General features: G+C 41.4%; 1 protein-coding gene across 1 annotated transcript; it reads right to left on the minus strand.

Moving 5' to 3' along the window:
• Positions 1-15,165: 15,165 nt before the first annotated feature.
• Positions 15,166-20,163, minus strand: LOC110896234. The gene is made up of 2 exons (XM_022143698.1): positions 17,373-20,163; positions 15,166-17,282 (listed from the first exon to the last, which is right to left on the minus strand). Exons 1-2 carry the CDS (start codon positions 20,161-20,163, stop codon positions 15,166-15,168), a joined length of 4,908 nt encoding a protein of 1,635 aa, XP_021999390.1.
• Between the last annotated feature and the right edge of the window lie 297 nt (positions 20,164-20,460).

Genomic DNA, 20,460 nt, shown 5'->3' on the forward strand with positions numbered 1-20,460 from the left:
TTTATGAGCTTTTCTGGTGTTGGTGGTCGCTGACAATGGTATACTATTGCTACTACTTAACACAGTTTTATGACAACCGCTGCAACGCAGGGGCTTAATACTAGTTAATAATAATAACAATAATAGTAATAAAAATAGTGATATAAACTATTATTATTATTATTATTATTATTATTATTATTATTATTATTATTATTATTATTACATAAAAGTGATTTTATGTGACAGGTCACCTATGCTTGAAACCATTAGTTTTTATATGACAGATCACCTATGCTTGAAACCATTAGTTTTATTATTATTATTATTATTATTATTATTATTATTATTATATAAAAGTGATTTTATATTACAGATCACCTATGCTTGAAACCATTAGTTTTATTTATTTTGCATAAGTTATTTCGCATACTGTTGAAACAAACAAGTGACTGCCAATATATTAACATTTGTTGAACAACTTCCTATTCAAGTCTCATCCCATCATTGGTTTGCCTAAATAATAATTAGTTGCACATATAAAGTTAAACATATTATTCACTTAAGGAGGCTGGCTTCTGTGTCTTGTACGAAGCATATGTAAGTATTTGAACCATTGATTTTCTAAATCAATGGTTTAAAATAGCCCAATGGCATTTTTCTAAATCTTAGATTTAAACAATTGAAGAAATAAATAGATAAAGGGTCTTTTGGTCCTTTCCCACTTGAACACTTCTCTCTTTGATTTTCAAACGGCTATAACTTTTCATACGTTAATATTTAAAAAAAAAAAATACACCATATTAACGAGGATTTCATTCTCTTTAATTCTAGCAGTCTATTGTTGTAGTTTTCTTAAAAAATATATATAATTTTAAATACCCATTACGTGATTTTGAAAATCCAACATGACTACATGATTTTGAAAACCCAACATGACTACGTGATTTTGAATACCCATTACGTGATTACGTGATTTAATTATAGTATGTGAAACCCCACTAAGTGATTACGTAATTACGTAACAATAGCTGACTATGTATTATTACTTGACTACGTGGTTTTGAATACTCATTTTGTGATTGCGTAAAAACAAAAACATGTAATACATAATATTTCATATGGAATACATAATATTTCAGGTCTAATCATGTATTAAAGATACATTATATACAAAACATTAGCCAAATCAACCTATAATAACCACATAATGCCGTATATTAGAGATTTAATCACGTAATATGCATAAACAATCAAGTTCTTACTATTGAATATGTAATCACGTAACAACATAATGTAATAACATCAGTTATAACAAATCATATTGAATGAGTAATCAAGTAATAGATTTATACTGAATGTGTAATCACGTAATGGGTATTCAAAATCACGTAGTCATGTGATGGGTATTCAAAATCACGTAATGGACTAATGAGTATTCAAAATCATGTAAAAATTTTTTAAGCAAACTATAGCAATATGCTGCTCGAATTAAAGAGAATAAAATGCTCGTTAATACGGTGTATTTTTTTAAAATAAAATATTATCGTATGAAAAAGTTATACTAAATCAATGAGAGAAGTTGTTCAAGTGAGAAAGGACTAAATTGCCCTTCAAACCAATACCACTTGTCCACCTCTCTTGGTGCACATGATCCTTTACCTTTACCTAAGGAATATGCATAGTTTTTTCAATATAATTTGCCTTTTAAAAAAATAGAGTTAATTACATAGTTAGTCCCTGTGGTTTGCACAAAATAACATACTTAGGTATCAATAGTTTAAAATCACATTCTAAGGTATTAACTTTTCATTTTGTAAAGTTTGAAGGTATTAACGTTATTTGTAGGTTTAAAATTACATTCTATTAGTATCTAAATATGTTATTTTGTGCAAACCACAGAGACTAACTATGTTAATACCCTAGAAAAAAAAAAACCTAAACCCCCCACCACAAAAAAAAAGAAAGAAAGTAAGAAAGCCTAAACCCCCCCACCACCAAAAAACCTAAACCCCCCACTCTCCAAAAAACATAAAACTAAAGGCTAAACGGAAACCTCCCAAAAACCCAACCCCCCCCCCCCCCACACACCAAAAAACCTAATCCTAATCCTAAACCCTCAAAAAACCTAACCTTAAAAACTAAACTAAACTCAAAAGCTAACCTTAAACATATAATGCACATGTGCGGTGCAACTTTTTTTTGAAAATTTTTTTTTAATACATAAAAAATTGTGATTTTTTTTTGTAAAAAAATTGTATATCTTTTTTAGGCATTTTAGTTAGTTTTTTAGTTTTTTCATTTATATGTTGTTTTCTGATGATCCTACCCCTATATTGTTATAGAGGGGAAAGATTATACAGGAAAATTTTAAGAGCAACGGGCATTTTGGTACAATAACACTTTCCATTCCTTTTGCAAACACTGGACCCAACTTTCTTCGCTCTCCCTCTCGTAATCCTTTTACCAGCATCTAGGGGTGTGTATGAGTCGGTTTTGGTTCCATTTTTACCATTAACCATAGCCACAACCGCTACCCTTTTTGGTTAAACTACCCAAGTGAGAATCCTTTTAACAAGGTTATTCTCAAACAAAAAAAAATGATTAAACCACCTCAATTCTTCATCAAAATAAAGGCATCTAAATCAAGATCATTTGTTACTAACATACTTTTATCTTAGTAAATACCTCAATATAGTTAATGTAAAACATAAATCCATTATATAGACTTCACATTACAAGTTTGCTTCGGTTTCATTTATATCGGTTAACCAAAGCTTCCTAACTATAACCTTAACCAATTGGTCAGGTAAACAAAGTTTCATAGCCATAACCATCTGTTATGTCGGTTATTGGTTAATAGCGGTTCGGTTATGTAGGTTATGGTTTAGTTATCGGTTAATTTTCTCACCCCTTGATGATTGATCGTCGGTTAACGAAAAGCGTGTGAGATTTAGGTCAGAAAACAACTTCGTTAAGAGATTTTGACTCATCCGAACCTGTTTGGGTTTTTATTTCATACCCATCCTGACTTACTCGTTTTTTTTTATCTAGCACTTCACAACCCATCTTAACCTAGTGAGTGATTTTGTTTGACCTACCTTAACTCATCTTGAAATTTAAAATGCCCATATGAACCCAAAATGGAATGGGTGGGCTTGTTTTGCCAGGCCTACTCAATCATAAATAGAGAAAACTTGGATTGTTCGTTTGTAAAGAAGATCAAGGTTAAAAGATTCTTTGGATTTTAGATTTTGAGAATAGGAAGTAGAAACGTTTATATAGTCGAATTGTTGCGATGTCCATACTCGAATCGGCTTGGAACTTAGAAGAACAATTTGCGAATACATATATCCACCGCTCTTTTCTTGTGTTAATATAAGCCTCATAAGTAGGGCTGTAAACGAACCGAACGAACACGAACAAGGCCTTGTTCGTGTTCGTTCGTTAAGGAAATAAATGTGTTCACGAACGGTCCATGAACACTTACCGAACAAGATTTTATGTTCGTGTTCGTTCATTAAGGAAATGAGCGTGTTCGCAAACGGTTCATGAATACAAACGAACACAAATAAATTTGGCGAACGCGACGAAGGATAAAGATAGATGGCCCAGATAGTAGCACTCGAACTTGAATCCCTTATTGTGGAACGGAGGTCGATTGTATTCATGGATGTAAATAATGAGAAATGAAAGGGAAATGATACATAAAAAGATGAAAGTGGGTTTTCTAGTTTTACTGTTAGGGAAATAAAATAAATAAAAATTGAATAATATAAAAAGTACAAATAAAATATAAGAAAGTAGAAAGATCTTCAATTAAAACACAAACATACGAATATAAACGAACGCAAATTAATGAATGTTCACGAACACCTTGCCGAACATTCACGAACACAATCGAACGAACGAGACCTCTGTTCATGTTCGTTCATTTAACTAATCGAACGAAATTTCTTGTTCATGTTTGTTCGTTTATTAAACGAACGAACATAAACGAACTTCCCGCTGAACGGTTCATGTTTGTTCGTTTATTAAACGAACGAACATAAATGAACTTCCCGCTGAACGGTTCACCTGTTCGCTGAACGTTTGGTTCGTTTACAGCCTACTCACAAGAAAGAATGAAAAGGGACACTTGAGCGAGGTAACCTGATGCATAGGTTAAATCTCAACTTTATTCAATTTTAATAAGTAAAGGGACTTTAATATGCAAAACTTAAGTTGAAGAACTTTTGTGAGAAAAAAAAAAATCAAAAGTACATTGAGTTTTAGTTTTTGTGGTATTTGGCCTAAGGAAAAAAATAACCAGAATATTCCTTGAAACAATATTTAAATTGGAACGTGAGACTTCGGATTAATACATGCAATCTTCTTCTAGTTTTTTAATTCCGATTGTGATACTAGTCTTTATTTTTTGGTTTTATAACGCCAACTCTATAATGATTAACATGTTATCGAAATTGTATGGTCTTTATTTTTTTGGTTTTTTAAACACCAACTCTATAATGATTAACATGTTATCGAAATTGTATGGTGCATAGTTATATTCTTGCTCTTATTTTCAATCTAGTTAGGTTGTCGATTTTTAAAACACGCTATTCTTATCTAAGCAGTAGCGAAGCTTGAGATTTCCGTCCTGGAGATCGAAACGTACACACCCAAAAATTTCTATAAAACGGGGGGTCGAAAACGTATATACCTAAAAATTTCTATACGAAAAATACATACTCTTCATTACTGAGCAAAAAGTTTGGGAGGTCGACCGCCCTCTCCCGTCCCCACTATCCTACGCCCTTGTATCTAAGCGTCATAGAGACAAATAATGACAACATTAAAAAAATGATTTTATAGCAAATCATTTTTTATTAAAACTATTGGCTATTGAGAAAGTCAATTTTGTTAATTAACTACAATATATGGGGTGGGACAATTCAAGGTTGATATTAATGATGTTCCAAAAAATTTACAAAAAGTATTACATTTCAACCATATAGTAAGTTATTTGTAAAAAAATAAAGAGTTAATTACTGTTTTCGTCCCTATGGTTTGTCAAAAATCACTATTTCAGTCCATTAGTTTAAAAATTGCGATTTCAGTCCCTGTGATTTCACTTTTGTAACCATTTCAGTCCCTGTGGTTTCACTTTCGTAACCATTTCAATCCATTTATTCTGTTAGTACAGGGACTGAAATGGTTACGAGGTGGACTGAAATGGTTACGAAAGTGAAACCACAGGGACTGAAATCGTAATTTTTAAATTAATGGACTGAAATAGTGATTTTTGACAAACCAGAGGGATGAAAAGAGTAATTAACTCAAAAATAAAAGTATAAAGGTTGATATTAATGATAGTCCCAAAAATTGATAACCATAAAACTCGGTTATAAAAAAACATAAACAAACTATCAGTTTTCAAAACTGGTTAGGTTATCTTGTTTCCATGGCCGGCCCTGAAGGTAGGCTGGGAGGACCATCGGCCAGGATCCGATATTTTGAAGAGCACGTTATTTTTTAAAAAACTTCGATATGTATATGTAAAAATAAATAAATTAATAAGGTATACCCATACAAACACCAACATAGGCCCACTTACAAAATTATTTTTATGGTTTAGATTAGTTATAAGCCATTGGCATTAGGTTTAGACCTTTAGTGAGCTCAATACCCAATTTCGTTAAGGATTAAGGGCACGTTTTTTCGAACTCGAACAGGGTACATGAATTCTCAGGGCCTGTCCTGCTTGTTTCGTTTTTATTTGTTATTTGGGTCATGGTTTTGTTATTTGGTTTTCCTTCTCACCCCTAGTGACTGAAAGTCATTAATTAACCTTCTATTCAAATGATCTTGCTACCAACCTCGCTCGGAAGATGGAACCCATCAATTTAAGGGAGTGTCATGAAAAGATCTACTAGATCTCTCTTAGTCCAAAGGGTGCCGGTATAGTTGAGGTTAAACCTCATCAATAAGTTTTTTCAACTCGAAGTTGCTAGACCTTTGTAGTAGGCTCAGATTGAAATATTGCTTCTCGATTGACTTTGAAGTATTTTGAAGGTCTTGATGTAAGTAGAGGCATGTACATGTGTTTTCGGCTATATATGTTTCCGTCCAACTATGTGACTAGCTTTGAATTCAAATGACTTAATAAGGATGTTTAGCGACGCAATCATAAGACTTAATCATATGTCTATTCGTATTATATGCATAAGAGTGTGCATAGTAACTAATGCTATATGCTATATTTAATAAAATACTAAGGGTATAAGGAGTGGTTAAACATGTTAGAGTGGCAAAACATTGAACCGATCAATCAGAGCGTGCCGTGTCAATTTGGCAAAAGTGTTTAAACTTTGCTGAAAAGTGTTGGCATTGGTTTAAACACTTGCTGAGTGGCAAACTTAATTTTTATTTTATGTTTTTTTTTATATTTAAGATAAAATGGAAAAACATAAACTTTTTAAAAATAAAAATAAACCATTACATTTTAATTAAAAATAAAGCATTACATCTTAAATAAAAATAAAACATTACATTTTTAATAAAATCTAACTTAAAAAAAAAACTAAAAATCACAAGGCCATCCATATTTTTTTGCGATCTCCCGTTTTCTAGCGAGTGCGACTTCCAACATCGCCGGGTTAAGGCCGTCGGTAGGCCGATTATACCACGCAAAGTCCTTCTCGTACATTGTTTGTCGCAACGCCTCTCGTTGCTCATCGGCCAAGGTCAAATATTTTTCTTCTCGTACACGTTTAATTTCCATTATCTCTTTTTTCATGGCCTTGTACTCTTCGAATTTGCTTGTTATATCTCTTGGTTCTTCGTTTTTTGAAGACGGCCCTTTGTCCTTTTTCTCCTTTCTCGTTTGTCGTCTTGGTGGTGGTGGTGAAGGATCCTCGTTTATGTCGGGAATAGTGAATCCGCTTGAGATTTCGACATTCGGTGATCCTCGGGCATAATTTCCCGAATCCGAAGACTTTCTTTTTAGACCCGAACCGGAGCTTTCTTCATTCAACAAAGGTACCGGCGACCACTTTTGACTTGTTCTAACAACCTCCCAAGCCGCAACATGAGCGAAGTCAATACTTTCTTTGCTTTTGTAATCCTTTAACGCTTGTTTCATTACATATGCGTCGTCACTCCCGCTAGGACGTAAACGATCCTATAAACCGTTTAAAAAAAATAAAGCGTATAAAAAAATAAAGCGTATAAAAAAATAAACCGTAAAAAAAAATAAACCGTATAAAAAAATAAACCGTATAAAAAAATTACCGCTTGATGATATAGACCATTGAATGTGTTAATTTTTGTTTGCATCGTCACCCATTTTGATCGAACTTGGTGGTGGGTTCGATTACTTCCGCCGACCGTTTCGTTAAAGTGGTTTAGAACTTTCTTCCAAAAGCTATCCTTCTTTTGTTGATTGCCTTTTTTTTTATTCAAAGTGCAATGAACAAAAGCCTTTGCCAACGCCTCTTCTTGTGTAGGCGACCAATTTTCCCGTTTGGCCTTTGCTTTTTTTTCCGGTTCATTCGCAACATCTTCATCATCCGCAACATCTTCATCAATATCATGTAAGTCATGTTCTTGTGTTTCCGGCACGAACTCCTCATCGGCATCATCTTGTTCGTCTTCGGTTGGTGTTTGTGACATTGGGTTTTGAAAAGCAAAAGGGTCAAAGGCATTTTGCGCGTCTTGGGAGTAATCATAATAACCGGCTTGAGTCATCCTCGGACCGTATTGCATCCAATTTTGGGTGGGTTGGGTATCATAACCGAAAGGTTGATGCATGGGTTGGTTAAAATAAAATGGAGGTTGGGTGTGACTCGCAAACCCAAGGTGCGGATTAAACGGGACACTACTACCACCCGAACCACGTTTATCTTGAGGCTTCGACTTTGAACCGGATCCTACCATTTTCTTCTTGCCTTCACCCTTCTTTGAGCCTTCCATATTTTTCAAAGTGTAGAGTAGATTGAGAGAGTGTAGAGAGAAAGATGTATTTTTCAAAGTGTAGAGTAGATTGAGAGAGTGTAGAGAGAAAGATGTATTTTTTTATAAATGTGAGAATGGTATGTATATATGGTGAAAATAATAGTTACAAAAAATAAAATTTTTTTTTTTTTGGGGTCAAACGGTCATATGACCGTTGAAAAGTGGCAACATTTATGGCATTTCTCTTGTTTCTCGCTCGGTGATGGCTCACCGCCATCAAAGTTTTGCCGCGACCAAGAAAGGTCGGCGGCGGTGTTTGCCGCGCGGCATTCTTGTTTGCCGCCTCCTCACCGCTTCCACACCGTATGCCCTAAGGTTTTAACTAATGATGGATGATATGATATGCTGATATATAATATTTTTCAATTTGTATATAACTTTTCTTGGTTGGTTTGTGTCAAGTATAATCCCCTTAGTCTAGAGTTTATTTCCCAAGTGAAATGCATACCGTATTCTTGAACATTATTCTAGATTTCTTCTTGCTTCTTGACATAATTGCCCATATTATACTTTTCTTCGTGTTTCGTTGACATTATTCTAATCATCTTTGTACTAGAAGTTTTAGACTATTAGGTAAATTAATAATAAGAACAAAATAAATATGTTACAAACCTACTTTACTATTAAGTGACGTCATTCCATGACTTATGACTACATATCAACATCATAAGTAAATGCTCATGTCTAGTTCCCTACAATGTAGGCAAGAATGCAAGATCCATATTACATCAAATATATTTTTATGAGTCGGAAATGTGAGGTTTACCAACCAATCATATTTTTTAAGGCAAGTTTTCTTATAAAAATATATATATTTGTTGGTCGGCAAATTACCAAAACTGAATAAATTATATTTTATATGAAGGTCGGTATCTATGCTATCGCTTTTTTTCTTTCTTTTTATTTTTAGTTTCAATTCAACCCTTATAATATAAATAATGTACATCTTTAGCCATTTCATATCTTTTGACATTTGTGTTTTTTAAGTTAAAAAAAGAAACCAAATACGTGTGTATATATACATATATCAAATTTCTAGCATAATCTTTGTTGAAAATAGAGTTGTCTTCAAAATAAAGTATCTTTTGGTATCGTAGGCTATAACGAGTATCGTTGTTCTACCGGTATTGTGACGAATTGAGCAAATTCCGACTGAACAATGTCGGTACCAATATCAGTTATATCGGAATTGGTATCGGTATTCATTTTTATGGTTTTCGATTAATGTGAAACACGTATCGATATTCTTTTGGGCATGTCACAACTTTTTTTATGTCGGTATTCATTGCAAAGCAAGGACTTAACTCAGTGGCTAATCATAAAAGTGAAATTAGGTCAAGGTTCCCTAGATCTATAAGGGTTTATCTTTAATAGTAAGGAGTGAATTATGATGGTTACTTGGAAGCAGATTGTGAATATCGAAAAAGACCTGTCTAAGCTGAATATTTGCTTAGAAAATTACATAATCGGGCCAGTGGGTAACAGGTCGTCTATGTATTTTTGGATTGGCTTTCAGCCCCTTCGCAAGGGTGTGTCGTGGCGGATCGGATAAGGCATAACTCTGCGGGTTGTGTGATCGTTTGGGACTGGGCTCGGGTCCACTTTACAGCCTCCGAATCTGCAGAATTGGCGAGTCTGTTGGGGGCAGTTACCATGGGCCAGACCAGGGATGTGTGGAGCTGGGTCCTAAACGGGTCAGGTACATTTACGGTCAAGGATCTAAATAAGAAGATGGGTCAGGCGAATGTGCAGCAGCCCTTTTTCAGTTTCGGCTGGAATAAGTGGATGCCTGTTGAAACAGTGATTATCACAAGGATAATCAAGGGGGTTGTTTCGTCCAATGGGTTCGACCTCTTCTTCTACTCGTACTGATGGCTCGAAATCTGCAAAACAGTAAACACCGTTAGTCTCGTTAAGAGGGGGAAGGGGATTTTCCCTCTTAACCAGGATCCGGCGTGAGAATAAGTACTGTTCTGAGAGGAAATAAACAGTGTGTGTATAGAGTGAGTAAGGAGAGTAAAGATCCTGAACCTGAATGACGAAGGGTCCTATTTATAGCCGGAGGGTGAAGAAGGAAGGAGCAGCTGTGCCAGCTGTGAGCGCGTGCCAGCTGTCCGACCAAGGGGAATATCCTCTTGGTCTGCTCTGTCATGGCAGGTGTAGTGGTACACGTGGCGTTCTTGCATTCGCCTGCGCTGGATACCTCGTACCGGTACTGTCAGTGCTGCTCCCTGAATTGTCGCAGGCCTATGTGGCATTTTGCTAGTGGTGACACGTGTTGTCCTTTATGTCGGATAGAGCATCTTTGGTGCCAATTGTGAATCATCCAGGAGTTTCTAGAAGCTTCTGGAGTGTTTCGTTGACGTGGATGCCTTGTGTGCATAAAAGTGGTGTGGTCCCTGCCATGTAGGCAGGGAATTGGGACCATACCTCTTCAAGTCCCCCCAGTCCAGTGTGCCTTCTAGTTGAGTTGATCGTCTAGGAGAGATTCTGGACTTATGAGAGGTGTGGGTTCTGTGCATCGCGTAGAGTTTGGTACATGTAAAATGAACCAAAATGGGCGCGTTACGTGTAGATGTTGTCTTTTTTGAAAGAAGTGAGCCAAATGGACACATCGCGCATGGGTTTTGGCCCTTTGAAAAAAAATGAGCCAAATGGACGCATGGCGCATGGGTTTTGGCCCTTGGAAAAAAGTGAGCCAAATGGACGCATGGCGCATGGGTTTCGGCCCTTTGAAAAAAGTGAGCCAAATGGACGCATGGCGCATGGGTTTTGGCCTTTTGAAAAAAGTGAGCCAAATTGACGCATGGCGCATGGGTTTTGCCCTTTTGAAAAAGGTGAGCCAAATGGACGCATGGTGCATGGGTTTTGGCCCTTTGAAAAAGGTGAGCCAAATGGACGCATGGCGCATGGATTTTGGCCCTTTGAAAAAAGTGAGCAAAATGGACGCATGGCGCATGGGTTTTGGCCCTTTTGAAAAAGGTGAGCCAAATGGACGCATGGCGCATGGGTTTTGGCCCTTGATGTTTCCTTCTGGTGGAAGTTTGGTGGTTATGGGGAAGTGTTTGGTGTGACCATCTGACATCCCTGTCTTATCGGAGGTGAACAGTTGCGTTTGCAGTGACTTTCTGTCACGTCAGCCGATCTTGTCGCCCATGCTTCCCGAAAAAAGAGACGACGTCTTCTCTCTCTTCTGACGTGGCAGTCATCTATTGGGTGCTTTTTCTGTGCCCTGCCGTTCCACTACCCATCGCATTAAATGCGATGGGTATAAATAAGAGGCGGTTACCCTTTCTCCTTTACATTTTCAAATCTCAAGTGTGATTTTCTTTCTATCTTCTCCCCTTGTTCGCCGTTTCTCTATATTTTCTTGAGTTTAGGTTTTCTTACTTCTTTGTACTCACTATGTCTGAGAGGAATCCTTCCCAGAAGAAGAGAAAACATAGAGGTAGAGCCCCTCCTGGTCCGAATCAGGCTGTTATTAACTGGAAAGAGGATGAGTTTCAGAACCTGGTGAGGGGGATGAACTTCCGTCCTGAGTGGGGGGCTCAGTACCCTCCTCCCGGATCTACTGCTTTGGATGCTCCTCCAGGCTATATCACCTTATATGCAGCGTTTTTCCGGGAGGGTAGTTTCCGGTTACCGATAACGAAGTTTACTGCTGCTGTGTTAAGGGGTTATGGGCTTCATATTTCCCAGATGAATGCGATTGGGCTTCCACGCATTACCCATTTTGAGTATGTTTGTAGGGCTTATCGTCTTGAGCCTACTTTCGAAATGTTCAACGTTTTTTACAGCGTTACATACACCAGTGGTTTTTATTCTTTTCAAGCGAGAACGGGTGTTGCTCCGGTGTGCTCTGTGCCGTTAAAGAGCCTTCATGACTGGAAACAGAAGTTCTTTTACATCCGCCGTGGTGTGATTCCCATAGAGATGCCGTACAGACATGTGAGTCAAGGGATTCCGAAGGTGGATTATATGCAAGACTATGCTGCTCAGGACTGGTATAAAAGGATAACTTCTAAGGCGACTGCCATTTCTCAGCTGGATGAGATGGCTTTAGTTGGGGCCGGGATGAGTTTGTTGTGGGTGCCCAAACATCCACTGGGTCAACTTGTGTACAACCATCAGGGTAAATGTATGTTTCTTCCTTGAGTTTATTTTTGATTTATTTTCCTTTAGGTTTAGTATATTTTGATGTGTTCCCTCATCTTGTTGTTCCTTTGCAGTTGGTTACAGCTTGCTAAACGTCTTGGATCCGAAGACAGCTGGTACCATGGTTGAGGCTATCCAAGCGGATGGGAACCCGACGTGGTTAGACCAGATCCGGGGTCGTTTTTTGCATCCGTCAGATGAGAGCTTGAATAGATATGTCGCCAAAGTTCTAGGTGAAGATGTTTTGAATGACCCTCTCGCTGCGGGTCGCGAAGAAGTCATTGTTCTTTCAAGTGAAAGTTCTGGTCAAAACTTTGAAGGTCTAACCTCTCGTTGTGCGCGTGCAGGTACCGCGCAGGGTGATGTTGTTGAACCTGTGCACGAGGTTGTTGGTGACGACGATGATATAGAGGTGCCGGTTGATCCTTCTGCTCAGTTGGAGTCGAGGAAAAAGGCGAGAACTGATAGGTCTGGGAGGAGAGAGAAGAAGCCTGAGAGTAAAGGTGTTGGTTCTTCTCGTAAGCGACCCTCTACTCATCCTTGTCTAGGTTATGTGGTAGTTTCTGATACGTTATCTGGCTTAGGGGTTGGTGAAAAGAGTCATCAGTCGGATCCTGATGACAGTGCTACCTTATCTGAGCACATGAAGAAAAAATCTCTCGATGATCACAAACGTCGACTTGATGAGCAGGCTGCTGCTGTTTTTGCTGCCAAGAAGGCGAAGCTTCAAAAGGAGGCCCCCCCAGCGCCCTCGGAGTCTGAGATTGACTTGGGCGTGTTTAGTGGGGGTCATGGGAACCTTTTGGAGGAGATATTTGCTGCCTCTGCTCCTCCAACTGGTAAGTAGCTTCTAGTTGTGCATTGTAGTGCTTTTCCTTCTTGGTTTTTTTTTTGTTGTTTTCTCGGAGTTGTTCTTGATTCATGTTTTATGATAGCAGTCAAGATTGGTAAGAAACCTCGGGCGGTAGATATTTCTCAGATTACTCCACCTACTTCTCCTCCGTCGAGGACAGTTGGTTTGACTCCTCCTCGTGGTGGTGTTGAGGTGAACGTGGAAAGTGGTGAAGGTTTTGCCGAAGGTATGTTTGAAGCAGGTGATGCTGCTGGAGGTGATGGCGGAGGTGATGGTGGAGGTGACAGGGGAAAGGGTGTTGAAGTGCAGATGGAGTCTAGTGAGACCACCCCACAACAAACCATCTACACTAAACGTCCTCCTGGTGGGGGTGGAGCTACTTCCGGCGTTGTCCGGAGTCCGCACTTTGAGCGTAATCCTGATGATTCCTGGGGTAACCCAGCCTGCGACGATTTGCCCCACGCCCCCCGTTGGAGCCTTACTCAGGGCTCCCGGATGGATGATGTTAAGAATTGTCATGAGTTTTTCTCATTGTCTCTTCCGCCTGCTGAGAGGATGTTTCAGAAGAATCGTAACCGCTTTGCCCTTATGGACGATCATGTTAGTGCTGGGGTTCATTTCTTTGCCACCTCGCAATAAATTCTTCGCGAGTGGCGGTCGATGGGGGAGGAGACTCTTGCGTTTGAGGAGGCGAAGAAGTCGTTTGCTGAAGAGAGGGAAAAGTTTAATGCTGAGAAGAAGGGTTTGCAGTGGAGGGTTGCTGAAGCCGAGCGGAAGCTTGAAGAGCAGAAACAGTTAAATGAGCAAAAACAGAAAGATTGGGAGTCTGCGTGTGCGCGTACGAATTTGGAGATGCAATCGCAGCGTGATGCCATCGTGCAGTTATCTGGTGAGAAGACGGCCCTTGCTGAAGAGGCGCAGCAGGCGCGTGTTGTTGCTGAGAAAAAGGAGAAGGAGTATGTTGCTCGGATTGACAAGTTGGAGCTTCTTGCTCAGGAGAAAGCTACTGAGTGTGAGACTGCTCAGGGCTTGCTTACTGAGAAGACGGCTGAGTGCCAAGCTTCCGAGCTTCTTGCTGAGGAAACCTCAGCTGACAGCAGGTGATTGCTTTCACGTGGTGTGCCTTTGGTAATGTTCTTATTTTCTCTTTTTTTTTTGCTTTTGCCTTTTTATTTTTATTTCCTCTACTCATCATATTCGAGCTTCCTTTTTGTGCAGCTGGCTGATCGCATCCTGCATTCTCCTGAGCTTGCCACTTATATGTTTGAGTTGGGTAGGGCAGCTTACAATAGTGGCCGAAAGTTTGGTTATGCTGAAGGTAAAGTAGCGGTCATAAACAAAGAGAAGGATTATCATTTTGAGCTGTACAAGGAAGATTGTGAAGGTGCTTTTACTGCCAAACGGGGAGAATTTGCCACGCTTGAGTTTGCTGTTGTTCGGGCTGCTGAGAAGTTGGCTCGTAAAGTGGATGGGGTAGCGTTGTTGAAGAAAGCGTTAGGAGAGGATAGTGACGCGGCCGGGGGTGCTGGCCCCAGCCAGACTTGAAAGGTGGACTCCGGCCTGTGCGCCGTGTATGACCGCGAATGGGCCTGTTATGTCGGTTGTTTAAAACAATTTAAATTTTGTTTACCTGTGGGCGTATGTGCCTGGGATTCGTGTGAATATTTTGTCGCTTTTTTCCATGGTTATGCGAATTTTGTTATCGTCATAATATGTGCATGTTTAATTACTTTGATCAGGTGTCACGAATGAATGATGGCGCTGACAGGTGATGTTGTGTTACTACAACGCTTTTATTCTGTCGTTTAAGTATGCGCGCTTGTATGTGACATACGAAGTGATCGAGTTGCAGGTTATTGTGTGAGCTCAGCTGTAATCAGCCTTGGGAGCATTACAATGTTTAGTTACCTTGCTATCGATATTTTCGTGTTTATGTGGGCACGAAGTTATGTTTTGGCGTTTTGGAGGCTTTGGTTGTGTTTCTGACCCGGCTGTTCACTTGGTTGTGACGAGCCTTGGAGGTCTACAACGTTTCCTATGGTCGAGCCATTGATGTTTTCGTGTACGCCCAAAGTAATAAATGCAGTTGTGACAAGAAATTTGCATGAAATAAAAGTAGCCAAACACTTCTTGTATTAGAGTAAATGTGTTGGCTGTACGCCCTTTACGATTACATGGTTGTGTTACATGTAGCACTTTCGGAGTTGTTGGGCATTCCAGGTTCGTGGAACCTCTTTGTCGGTGATGGTGCGTAGTTTGTAGGCTCCTTTGCCGAGTACTGCATCGACTATGTATGGGCCTTCCCATTTGGGAGCCAGTTTTCCGCGTTTTTCTGCGTTGGACGCTTCGTTGTCTCTTAGGACATAATCTCCCGGATTGAAGGTGCAGATTCGGACTCTGGAGTTGTAATATTTTTCCAGCTTTGACTTGTACTTGGCTTCGTTGATTGCTGCCGTCTCCCTCCGTTCTTCTAGGAGGTCCAGGTCGATCCTCCGTTCTTCGTCGTTGTTGATTAGGTTCATGGAGAGCATTCTTGGAGATGGTAGCCCGATTTCTGCTGGGATCACTGCTTCAGACCCATAGACCAAGCTGAAAGGCGTTTCGCCATTGCTTGTTTTTGGCATTGTTCTATGGGCCCATAGCATGCTGGGTAGTTCATCGACCCAACCTCGTCGTTTTTCACCGAGCCTTGCCTTTATGCCATCGACGATGCTCTTGTTGACTGCTTCGACTTGACCGTTCCCTTGCGGGTGAGCAACCGAAGAGAAGGTATGTTCGATGTTCAGTTCTTTGAACCATCGTTCGAGATCATCTGCTGCAAAGTTTGTTCCGTTGTCGGTGATGATTCTGAGGGGTAAGCCGAACCGGCATATGATTTGCTCCCATATGAATCGTTTAACGACTGCCGATGTGGTTGATGCGAGGGCTTTTGCTTCTACCCACTTGGTGAAGTAATCAACCGCGACTATTATAAACTTGACTGCTCCTGGAGCCTCTGGGAAAGGGCCTACCATGTCTATGCCCCATTGCTGAAAAGGCCATGCGGTCGTTACTGGCACCAGTTCGTTCTTGGGGCGCATGGTCTTTGGCGCGTGCCTCTGGCAGCCACTGCATTTTCTCAATTCTTTCACGGCATCAAGATGCATCCCGGGCCAGTAGTATCCGGCATTCATTACTTTTGCCACTACCATTCGCGGCCCGGCATGGATACCACAAATGCCTTGATGTACTTCTCGGATCAGATAATTCACGTCGTCGGCGTCAACACATCTTAGCAGCGGGCCGAGATATGACTTCCGATACAGTATCCCGTCTGCCATCTGATAATGTTCTGATTTGTATTGGATCTTTCGCGCCTCAGCTTTGTTTTCTGGAAGTATCCCGGACTGTAAGTACATGATTATGGGTGTCATCCAGGACGTGGTTCCTGTTTGGATGACGCTTACTTCTCTGAGTGGAACAGATGGGTTGCTCAAAACTTCTATGCGCACATCCTTTGCTAGGTGCTGGAAACTTGTTGACGCAAGCTTGCTTAAAGCATCTGCCGACTTGTTTTCGCTGCGGTTTATGTGATGCACCTTGTAGGAATAGAAGGTTTGTAGCAACGTCTTTGCTTGGTTGAGATATAGTGCCATTATGTCGCCCTTGGCTTCATACTGGCCGTTGATTTGGCCTGCTACTAACATGGAGTCCACGTGTGCTTCGATGTGTCGGACCCCCATTTTGATTGCCAAACGCAAGCCGGCCAGAAAGGCTTCGTACTCCGCTTCATTGTTTGTGCTCTTGAAGTCTAGGCGTATGGCGTATGTGAACTCGTGTTTGTCAGGGCTTACTAGCTTTAGCTGTGCGCCTGCCCCATCTTCGTTAGATGCACCATCTGTGTACAGTAGCCATGGCTCTTCTGTTTGTTTTTTCTCAGCTTTCTCCATCGCCTTACATTCTCTGTCTTTGTCGTCTGGGACTTCTGTCATAAAATCTGCCAAGACTTGGCTCTTGATCGATGGACGTGGTCTGAAAACCACATTGTGTCCCCCTAGCTCTATTGCCCATTTGGCCAACCTTCCCGATATTTCTGGCCTTGCTAGGATATTTTCGATATTGTAGTTTGTTAGCACGTGGATGACGTGATTAGCGAAATATCTGCGCAGCCTTCTTGACGCGTGGATCAGTGCAAGGACAAGCTTCTCCATGATTGCGTATCTGGTTTCTGGGTCGGTCAAGGTTCGAGATACGTAATATACAGGTGTTTGGACACCTTGACGATCAACGAGCAGTACGGCCCCGACTGCCCTATCGGAAGCTGAGAGGTAAAGTACCAAAGGCTCTCCTTTGTTTGGTGCGGTTAAAGTTGGTAGCTTGATGAGACAGTCTTTCATCTCGCGGAATGCGCTTTCTGCTTCCGGAGTCCATTGGAACTGGCTTTTCTTCATGCAGTTGCGCAACGTCTTAATGAATGGGAAGGATTTTGCAGCATGGTTAGCTAGAAAACGATTGAGTGCTGCTAATCGTCCTGCTATCTTCTGCATGTCTTTGATGTTTGACGGTGAAGGCATTCTTTCTATGGCTTGGACCTTCTCTGGATTTACCTTGAAGTCGTCTTTTGTGACTATAAAGCCCAAGAACTTCCCTTCTTCCATTCCGAATGAGCACTTTGCTGGGTTCAGTTTGATACTTACGCTGCGCAGCGTGTTGAAGGTCTTTTGGATATTTGCCAGCATCGCGCTCTCTTCCTTGCTCATGATTACCAGATCATCCATGTACACTTCTATGTACTTACCAATGGCATCACTAAATGTTTCGTTCATCAGTCTTTGGTATGTTGCGCCTGCATTCTTTAAGCCGAACGACATTTTGGTGTAACAATACAGCCCCGTTGGTGTGCGGAATGCGGTTTTATCCTCGTCTTGAACGACCATTTGGACCTGGTGGTACCCCTTGTAGCAATCCAAAAAACATTTCCACCGAAATGTTGCCAAAGAATCTATTTTCTCGTCTATGTCTGGTAAAGCGTAGCAGTCACGGGGACATGCTTTGTTCAGATCCTTGTAGTCAACACACATTCTCCAACTACCATTCGGTTTCTTTACCATTACTGGGCTTGCTACCCATGTTTGGTACCGGACTTCCCTAATGATTCCTGCGTTTAGCAACTCTAGTACTTGTTCTTTCATGGCATCGTGTTTGATGTCGCCTAGGTGGCGTTTGGCGTGCACCACTGGCTTTGCGTCTTCTGAGACATTTAGACGGTGTTCGGCTATGTTCCGTGGAACGCCAACCATATCAGCCGGTGTCCAGGCGAACACGTCCATGTTGTCGTGCAGTAATTTCTTGAGCGCCGCGCGCGTCAGGTCGGACATGGCGGGCCCCAGAGTGACCGTTTGTTCTGGGTATGCGCTGTTCAATACCCATTTTTCCGCCTCTATGCGCGGTGCTGGCTTGCTTGCTTTGGCTGGTCTAATTTCGTCCGTTGCTAAAACTTCCTTACTGGCATATATCAGCGCAATGCCTGTTTCGGTGGGGAATCCGACAGCGGAGTGTGGTGCAGAGCAGATCATACTGAAATCTCCTTGGGATTCTCTTCTCAGGAGGATGTCATGTCTTGAGTGTGCCGGCAATACCATGAATGTGACTTCTTCAGTTCTTGAATTTCTCCCGTCTGAAAGCAACACCGGAAATGATATTTGTCCCAGGGGAAAGACGGCCTCGTTGCAGAAACCAGTTAGTGGATAGTCGACTGGCTCTAGGCGCGCCTTGTCCTCTTGATCAAATTGATTGAAGCACTGTTCATATATAATATCCGCGGTGCTCCCGGGATCAATGAAGATGTAATCTGTCTGGTAGTGGCCAACCACACCCGGAATGATTATTGGTCGCTTTTCTCTTGGACCCCCTCTAACAACTGGAAAAATAACTTGCCTTTCGCGCCATGAATCATCTTGCGCGCGCTTGTTGTAGTTTTTCCTTGGTCTTCGTGGACCTCCTTGCACCATGTGGGTTTCTAGCTTTCTGGGCTTTTTGTTATCTGGTCCCTCGTCTCTTCTTTGTATTTGGCGGTAGTCGCGCTTTCCGCCTTTGACCAGATGAGTGAGCTTCCCATCTCGCAGGGCTCTCTCGATTTCTTGCTTTAGACTGAAACAGTCGTCGGTTAAGTGGCCCGTATCTTTGTGGAATTCACAGAAGAGATTTGGGTCTTGGCCTCTCTTGTTGCGCATTTGCAAGGGTGGTTTGAACTGATGGTTCTCTGTGGCCAGGACTTCAGAAGGTGTTTTGGTCAGTGGAGTCCACTGCTTTTCTCTATTTTCGCGCTTCACTTCCTTTCGATGGGCTATCTGGTTGATCGTATGGCGTGCATCATCCCGTGGGGGGCTTCTCTCTCTGTGCCCAGAAGCCTTCCAGGGTTGATTGCTGCCCCTTCTGTTGTTTCGATCGTTATGGTTGTGCGCGCGCTGACGGTGATCGTCACCGGTCAGTTGCCTGTCTGTCTGCGCGATAGTCTTGGCTGCTTCGATGAAGGTTTCCCAGTCTTTGGGTCCTCCATCTCGCCCTTTGATTCTTTTAACCAGATCGTCGCACTTGACCGCTCGCATGAAGTGCGCGCGCATCATCTTTTCTGGTATGTCTCCGATCTCTAAACATTCTTTGTTGTACCTTGTAATGAAATCTTCTACGCTTTCATAGTCTTTTCTCCATATGTTCAAACAATCACCCGGATCTCTGGCTCGTCTTCGCTGCTGAGAGAAGTGTGCTAGGAACTTCTCTCGGAAATCGACCAATGATTTGATTTTGCCGGCCGGTAAGTTGTCAAACCAAATGCGCGCCGCGCCGACGAATGTCTGAGCAAACAGGTGACACCATGTTGGTAAGTTCCATCCGCCTGTTGCTCCTGCACCTTTAAACACCTGGAGGTGATCGTCTGGGTCCGTCAACCCGTTGTATTTACCCACGTTGTGTGGTAATTTCGTTTTGTCAATGGCCGCGCACGCGATTTCTCGAATGAACTTTGAATTTTCAGCCATGTCCTCAGGACGATAGCTCAAGGTGTAATCATGCTCTGCTTTGGGGTTATACCCTGCGCGCTTGGTTGGTTTGTATGCTTCGTGTTCCGGAGGAAGTCTGCTAAACACTGTGGATTCCTCCTTGTAAGTTGGGTCGTCTTCCTCCTCTTCCCATTCCGTATTCATGTTGCGCGCGCCCAAACGGGTTTGGATCGGCCTTCGTTGTAGATTGGAGTTTTGAACGAAGTTGCTCTCTGTCTCAGCATAAGTATCGCGCGTGTCGTGTACGCTAGGTCTTCTTACATTTTGCACTGGTCCTCTTTCTGGACGTAAGTTCCACGCGTTTGTCTGCTGAGCAGTGTGTGTACTCAGAGACCTTGGTTGTGGAGTTACGAATGCTGATTGGTTAGCCTGTGCTTGGAGCAAGGCTTGTTGTGCGCTGAGCTGCGTATAAACGAGGTTTATGGACGCCATTTGTTCGGC

This window comes from Helianthus annuus, chromosome 12 (assembly GCF_002127325.2).
Source record: "Helianthus annuus cultivar XRQ/B chromosome 12, HanXRQr2.0-SUNRISE, whole genome shotgun sequence".
NCBI classification, from domain to species: domain Eukaryota; kingdom Viridiplantae; phylum Streptophyta; class Magnoliopsida; order Asterales; family Asteraceae; genus Helianthus; species Helianthus annuus.

What these genes read in the sequence shown, in the direction of transcription:
- LOC110896234 (XM_022143698.1), bottom strand. Translation starts at nt 20,163, where the DNA reads ATGAATACGGAATGGGAAGAGGAGGAAGACGACCCAACTTACAAGGAG. An exon ending in ATGGACTCCGGAAGCAGAAA is followed by an intron (nt 17,283 to 17,372) that starts GCGCATTCCGCG and finishes TTTACCTCTCAG; the next exon opens with CTTCCGATAGGGCAGTCGGG.